Source organism: Pocillopora verrucosa, chromosome 5 (genome assembly GCF_036669915.1).
Source record: "Pocillopora verrucosa isolate sample1 chromosome 5, ASM3666991v2, whole genome shotgun sequence".
NCBI lineage: Eukaryota > Metazoa > Cnidaria > Anthozoa > Scleractinia > Pocilloporidae > Pocillopora > Pocillopora verrucosa.
The window spans coordinates 23,934,560-23,942,996 of record NC_089316.1 but is presented as its reverse complement, the minus strand read 5'-3'; the positions used below and the strand labels follow the sequence as shown (position 1 = coordinate 23,942,996).

Here is an 8,437-nt window from a genome sequence, read left to right as displayed (position 1 = left end):
ACACCACCATGCTACCCAGAAATTCTAACGGAAGTAAATTCATGTATACAGTAGGTAGGTATTTTGGTGGTCTCGAGCGTAGACTCACTCTACCCATTCCCCTTCCGCCTTATGCCTGTCACGTCCAAGTTTCCTTGAGATAGACACTACAAGAGACATTGTTTTTTTCACAGTCTGCAGAACAGCATTTAACAGGCTTTTTCCACAGGCTGGCGATTAAACTGCATCAAAGTACCATGCATCTCCAAAAACTGTGGTACATGATATACAAATGCTGAAGAAAGAGAGTAATATTTAATTTTATTTATTTTTATACCACCAAGTTTCACTTAAAAGCTTCCTACTTATATAATTACAATAACTTTCAGGCCTATTTATCTGCTAATAATAAATAATAGATGCATTGTGAAATTATTATTTAATATCATCATCATTACTTCCATCCAGGAAGACATTTGTTAAGGGTTAAATTTTTGTTGACTTACTGTGAATGTAGGGGGTGATGTCATCATCATAGTACATTTCAAGAAAGAGCTTTCCCCACTCCCGCATGTTTTAAAGTGCTGAGGCTCAAGGTAGTCTGGATCATTTTCTTGAACCTGTAGCGCACGCATCAAAGTCTGAATACCCTACAGCAAGAAGCAAATACAGATAACAATTAGACATCATTATTAATTGTCTTTATCAAAAAGGGGTTGCCACTTGACAGAAAATAAAAAAGTTTTCTACCTTTTCTCCAAAGTTTTACTTGATAGTTGAGGAATTTTTCAATAAAACTGATGCCTGATATTTGCAGGTTAATTCCAACTTACTTTCCACAGATTTTCTATGCCCTCTGCATCTTCGGTGCCAACAGCTTCCATAACGTTCTTAATATCGAGTTTCTCCAAAACCTTTTGCAATTCTTTCCCTGATTTTCAAAGAAAATTTAAATATTAATAAAATAGGATAATAGCCAAGATAAACTTTTCTCTTCTTGAGTGCATCATAGGTTGTAAATGCATATTGAATTTGATTGTGCAGCCATGCCAGCTATGTTATTAACAAATGTAGATACATTGTTAACTTATTAAAGTACCATTTAGACTTGTCCACTTTGTTTCTGTTTTTTCTGCCAGTCTGTTGTACTCCTCATAAAACTTGAATTCCACCTGAATTTTCTCCATTTCTTTTGACAGAATGTCTGGGCAATCATTGTTAACAACAACCTCAACAACCTATATTGAGACAATAAATAACACAAAATTAATAAGTGTCTGTTTTCTCCTTGAGAGGGTTTGCATGAGAAAATGGCATTTCTTTATATGATGCATGTAGGCTCACCTGATGGAATAGTAGCCCCATTATTCTTAAAAATAAATGTAATGTATCCACCACAACAAACTCAAAAGGGACGTTAAGAAGTGGAGGCATTGTGCAGCCTTTCCTTGCAGCCGTGGTGGAGCGCTGGCCCAACCAAGTGCACTCTAATAGCTTTCTCTCAATTGGCCAGTCATCAACTGGAAAAAGATCACTTAATATAATATAAAAAAAACTTCCAGGCAGAGCAACAATACCTGTTAATAAACAAATTATTAAACATGAATTAAGCAGTAAACACCTTTAAGGTCATTAGTTGTTAGCATCTGAGGATTTTATTTACCACTCAACATCAAAGTGTTCCCCATCAATTGATACTCCTTCTGCTTTTAACTCATCAATTTCTTGAAAGGTGTGTCCAAGGCAAGCTTTCAATTCTTCATAGTCTTCTTTACCTATGGAATGATATTAGACATGATCCACTGACTGTAACATATTTTGAGCACCAATACAAAATTAATAAGATTGGCAACTGTTTTATTTTTGATTAATAAAATGTCTCTTATCTTGGCATGTAACAGTTTATCATTAGTATCGTTGCTCTTATTTGACAGGAATTTAGATGTTAAGATATTAGAATCTCTGCACTTACCATTGTACAATGCCAGAGTATACTGGTATTCGTATGTTGCTTTATTTTCACACAGAATGTTGAAAACAGCCATTACTGTGCCAATCCTTTTGCTTGTCCTCCTCCCATCAGCTGCAAATCTAAGTTTAATTTTTGATCCATCTTTTTTTTATGGCATCCTTAACTTCTGCTATTGCGATTAAATACTGTAAAACATCACGAACACTCCTCCGGGAACCATCAGCTTGTTTGGCCTGCATTTATTTAAAACCCAAAAAAATTCATTATTCTGTAAATTATTATGCTTGCCACAGTCACATTACGAATTGAACACTACAAATCAAAATAAACTTTAATAGTACTGGTGCACAGTGTCACTTATGATATCCGGAAATCATCCTAGGTGGAATATGTGGCATGATTTTGCCAACAAGCATGGTGGGAAACTGTCAAAAGCACTGCTAAGTGTTCTCTAAAACTTAATTTACCTCCGGGATTTGAATTACTTTGATTTCCTTATTTTTGGACCTCCTTTCCTGTTTGATAGCGGACAGTGGCGGGACGTGACTTCGAACTTTCTCAAGGAGCGCCATCCTCAGTTCGTGGTATGCTTTGTCACTTACAAGTCCTTCATCCTTCGCTGCCAACATCCTTTGTACGACCTCGTGAGCGTAGCCCTCATCGTCATCGCCTTTATATTGGTAGTCAGATAGTGGGATCCCTAATTCACGGCCGCTTACATCAAATTTAACCTGTGTGAAAAAAACAAACAAAGAGCATCTAAATAATTACGCTAGAAAATAAGAGACGTCTGCACGAGTAAAATCAGGTAAACTACGTTAATCAACAAAAGAATCGCAAAATAAATGATTCTCTGAGGTCGGCCAAAAGAAAAGAGATGCGGCGATGAGGTTTAAATGTTAGTAACATGTGCACAACAGCACAACTGCGAGTACGTGTAATGTTTTCCCATTTTCAGCCATTTTCCTCTACTGCTTCATCTGAAAGCCCGCTGAAAGTTATCGATATACCGTGGGCACACTTCATACGTCACCCTTTCAGCTTGTGCAGCGATGGCATTATATCAGCTTCTTCATGAAAATTATTAGCGGCAAAGCGAATCGAAAGCAAAGAAAAATTTATTTGAGGTTTAAATTGACAGTGTTTTTTTTTTTTAAATTGCACTAAACTCTGGCAAAATAATAGTAACCAAACTGTTTTGTCTTCACCTTATATTACCTGCATAAAAATTTTATTTCAGACGCTCTCACAAAGATTCTTTGCTGATAGCTTTAAAGGAATAAACAGCAACAGGTGAATATAATACCGAGTAATTATCAAGGAAATTTTTGCAATGATACTTACCTAGATTGGTTTAAATTCTGCTGGTAAAATCTTTGCAGCATTTCGGAGGTAGTCTCCGATTTTTTTCCTCTTCAAAGACCGCGCAGCCCTTTCTACGTCCCAATAGCTTTTGCGGCTGATGTTAAATTTGACGGTGTTCTTTTTTTGGGAAACTTCGTGTCTTAGAAGCTGAAGTTCCTGGCGAAGCTGGAAAACTTCAGCTCTTCTCTCTGCCAATTCCGTCGTCTGGCCATTAATGATCTTAACATGATCCACTTTTTCAGCTCGTACCTGCTCATTCTCAGCGCGCAGATGGCGAATACGCTGGTCGTACGCCTCAAGGAGTGGCAAAGAGATGGCAGACTGCTCTACCTCAAAATGGCTCGGTTCGCGTCTGCAGAGGGCGCTTGACACGACACGAGCGAAATGATTGTTGTCAAGTGACAATAGCGAAATGATCGTTGTCGTGTGCACGCGTCTCTATAACCATTTACTCCATTAGCATGACAACAATGGTGTCAACTGAGCGCGAATTTCAAAGACGCTTAGCTACGCTCAAAATATGTTATAGGCCGGTAACTTAACCTTTGACGATTAAGAGACAAAGACGAGAAAACAATACACAACTGACCACGAAAGCGTTGCAAGTTATGAATACTCTAGTGGAACTAACGCATTGAAAGTTTCGTAACTAAATTCCCCAAGAACCCTGTTACAATTTCTTAGATTGACTAATTTAGTATAATCTGGAATATGTTTGCGAAGAGTTAAAATCGATTAGTTTGAATTGGGGGAGTAACTTTTGTAACAGCGCAACAATTATGTTTTTAAATAACACCAAAGACGCTTTTGTTTTCTTATACTTGTGAGAAATTCAATAATTTTATCATGAGAATTCAACTCTCCCAACAGTTTACTGATATTTCGAACATAATTGATGGTAGCGCTGCACCGGTATCGCAGAGGTCATGGGTTCAAATCCCGTACAGGCCTGAATTTTTTTTCAGGCCTTATTTTCACTACTGCCTAAGTAGTGCACATCACTGCGAAGATCACTTTCATTCAATTGTGCTATTGTCAACATCTGGTAGTCAACGAATATTTTGAATCTCGCGCTCGCAAATTGGCAAAGCGTCGGTTCTTTCAAACCTGTGTTCTAGAAACAATAGAGCCTCTAAGCTGTAAACAATTAAAATGCCCATAAAAGGAAGGTAATCCAGTGCCATTGTCTACCAAAAATTAAACACAAAGTTTGATATGACACCATGTTAACATCGTCTTAGACTAAATTTTAATAGATGCCAAAAGGATTAAAAAAAATTCAGATCTACTGACATTGAATGAAATAAACGCGCTTGTATGGCGAGTTAGCAGTAATCCCTGATTATCGATGTTGCTCTTATTTGCCATACGATATAAATGTTACAACGAGCAGCTTCATTTCTTTAATGGATAGATGGTAATTTTCTTCCATCCGTGCAGTTGAACACCTGAGATACTCGATAAAGCTTCCGGCGAAAGCGAAAAATTGCTCTGCACCTAGTAGAAAAAGCCTTTAGCTTCATTGGTCCTTTTACAAAGAAAAAAAAAACTAGTGGTGACTTATGTCAGTGAGAAGCGATCGAGTATTATCATGTGTCATATCACCTCCTTCAAAAGAGTTTTAATACGTTACACGATCTGTCGCGTTGGCGTTCTTATTAAGTCAAGAACTATATAACATACGCATACTGGCATCTGCTGAGGGCAACTTCTGTATATTATAAGCTTGAAGAATTGGGCGATAAAAGGGCTTTAATGTGGTAAAATGTTCACAGCCATGTTTTTACACTCTACGCTAAGTAAGTACAACTGAAGTTCTACTACATGTTGTGGTTATTCTATAGAAATGTTAAGTAAATACTGACTGGTTAGATATAAATATTTCGGTATTGGAACATCCTGTGACCCCAAGTGAAATCCAACCGGAAATAAGATGATATTATCGGTGGCTTCTATTGGTCTCCCTCTATCAAACTGAACCGGGTAACGTGTCCGTTCTTAAGTTTTATAATACTTGAAAATAATGAAGGTAATGAAAATATGAAAAAAGATTAAAAAAAGGAGAGATATGTTTTCACTTGTTTACAAATGTGGTTTTAAGTTTTGATGAGTCGCAAAATGATTTGGAAACAGTTAACCACAGTAAAACAATTTTTGCGGTTTTAAAATTGAAATGGTAATTATGATTCATGATTATGTGATAACGTTTAGCGCAAAACCTTCCAAAAATATTATGAAGGGTTTCAGGAACATAATAGCATAGTTGCTTACCTTCTGAAGTTCCTGTGACAAGATGTCAACCGAGAAATGCACAGAGACCACGCAAGATCTCTTTCGCGAAAAAAAAACAATTAAGTTCGTCGACTAAAACTTATTCAGCCGTTTCGCTTGAACAATCTTGCAAAAAAAGAAATGGGAGTTGCATTCGTGCTCAGTTTATAAACACGCTACATTGAAAACAATGATTATGGTAAACAGAAGTTTGGACAAAGATTTTTTGAAATGATGCCGTCAGCGACAGTTCAGCTTTTGACAGGTCTATCTTTTATTTCCCTTTTAATTACCTCCCTGCTTCCTCGACTTTTTTATCGGCTTCAGTTGTAGAATGTTATTCTCTAAAAGGACGCTAAAACCCTGCAGACAGTTAACTGATGAATTCCACCCCTGTTAGGAAAACGGAAAATAAAACATAGCAGAGTATTCATGCTTTTCATCGATCCCATCACAAATATGGCATCAGGCAGCGATGTCAATAGTTATATTTTTCAAAGAACTCGCTGCGCATAGTTTCAAAATTATAAATCTACATCATGAAGAACAGATTGATTCAGTTTCATGGTTCCTTGTCGTTTAATTCACTGTCGCAAAATATACCTTTTTATCAATCCACTACTACGCCACTTAAGCCATATTTGGGCAAGGGAATAGGCGAATTCCCCACAGTATTGCATTGTGCAACAGCGCAAAAATACGGACGGAAAGCGGAAAAACAAAAAGGTTTCACACAACCAACCGAAATTGTTGCTGTTGTCGTTTTGTTTGTTTTTTTTTTGTTCGTTTTTCAAGCAACAAGTCTCTAAGCACAACATACTTTTTTCTGATGGTCATAAAGAATACTTTATTAGTTTCTAAACGGCACTCTCTTGACTGGAATAATACCGCGCTACTTGCAAAACTTCCTCATCGAATAAGGTGCATTTATTTACAGTTATCTATTCTGAGAAGGGACAATTTTGAACTTTTTCAATTTAAATTAAATGTCTAATCCATACGTTTGACCTCTAGATGAGAATGACTGAATTTCCTCAAATTTTTGTGGCAGTTGAGGAAATTCAGGGAAAAACAAGGCTTTGAGACACTAGTATTTTCTTTTTTCCAAGCATGTGAAGTCGTTGCTCAAAAAAAATCAAATCAGCGCCCATGCCGGTTACTTCGAGGAACAGTTACAAACCGAGTCTTTCTCATTTTTCAAGCCGGATAATTTTTAGGCATTTTCCACCGCAATTTCATATCATTTTTATATTAGTTTTGACCTTCAATTAGACAAAATTAAAGGAAAGAGATAGATAACAGATTGAAGCTGTTTTGCGTATAACTACCTTCGCTTGATTATGCGACTCTTGCCGGGTACCCTGGCTCGAGCAGTCCGTTTTAAATAATCTGGAAAAATGCTATTTTAGAACATTGACAAGATAGAGTCACCAGTATCGTTTCTGTTTACTATACTTCTTGGGAGTGCGGCCGCGGATACCTTAGATATTTTATGAGACTCTACGAAGTTGTAAATGCCTCACTTGTTGCCGATTTTTAATTACTAAGTTCCTTCCGCCAACTGATGTAAAAGTGCATCGCAGTGGATCCAACGAAACCTGCGGAACCATTATGTTGAAAAAAGAAGACAATTATAGAGAAATAAATACAATACCATTTTAAAATCGTCTTAAGCTGGTTTTAATAGATGCCAAAAGAAACAAAGTTCTCAGATCTATTGACATTAATACAAATAAACTCGCTTGTGTGGTGAGCTAGCAGTAATCCTTGATTATTTTGGAAGCTAAGATACCGTCACCAGCCATTTCACTAAACAGTTGATGCTTAGCAGCAGTGAAAAGGTCTTATTCCTAAAGTACGTGTTTGTCAAAAATTTTAATTGATGATGAGTGAAATTGCAATAACGAAATTTCAATACTTCGGTCAGAATAATCGTCAAAACGTTGATTGTTAAAAGGTCAAAATTCACTTTCTTTAGCGATGGTGCGTTGTTTTAAAGTCAGAATTAATGACGGCTTGGGAAAGGGGGAGGATGAAGTAAATTTTATCCTGATCCCAAAAGAAATGGGAGTTGCATTTGAGCTTATTATATAAACACGCTAAATAAAAACAATAACTGAGGTAAGCTGAAGGCAAGTTTGGACAAAGGTTTTTTTAAAATCAATGCCGTCAGCGCCAGTTCAGCTTTTGACGGGTCTACATTTTATTTTCCTTTATATTAACTCCCTGCTTCCTCGACTTTTTTATCGGCTTCAATTGTAGAATGTTATTCTCTAAACGGATGCCAAAACCCTGCAGACAGTTAATTAATAAATTCCACCCCAGTCAGAAAAAGAGAAAATGAAACATAGTGCTGTATTCATTTTTTTCATCGATCTCGTGACATATATGGCATTAAACATCGATGCCAAAAGTTTTGTTTTTCAAAGAATTCGGTACGCATAGTTTCAAAATTATAAATCTAGATAAAGAACAGATTGATTCAGTTTAAGTATCCCTCGCCGTTTAATTCATTGTTGCTAAACATACCTTTTTATCACTCCACTCCGCAATGATGTCTGTCAAGAATAGCCGAGCTTGACAAATACACCCAGGAACTAGTAAAGGATAATAATTACATAAGTTAACCGTGGATGCCTAGTGACTTTCAGTCAAAAGAAAGAGTCCAGACAAAGAGCGGTCTCCTGATATAAATTAGTGGGAATTCAATTTTTCGTGCCCTCCGAGGTAGTGTATACCTGAGGCTTAATTATTAATCTCTTCTATACCCTCTTGGGTAGTTTATACTTGAGGGTTATTTTTTAATCTCTTGTATATCCTCTTGGATAGTTGCTTGGAATATCAAGATGA

General features: G+C 36.8%; 1 protein-coding gene across 1 annotated transcript; it reads right to left on the bottom strand.

The window, feature by feature from the left end:
* Positions 1–797: 797 nt before the first annotated feature.
* LOC131769844 (uncharacterized) lies at positions 798–2,024 on the bottom strand. The gene is made up of 5 exons (XM_066166531.1): positions 1,952–2,024; positions 1,643–1,754; positions 1,324–1,513; positions 1,079–1,217; positions 798–910 (listed from the first exon to the last, which is right to left on the bottom strand). Exons 1-5 carry the CDS (start codon positions 2,022–2,024, stop codon positions 798–800), a joined length of 627 nt encoding a protein of 208 aa, XP_066022628.1.
* Positions 2,025–8,437: the final 6,413 nt, after the last annotated feature.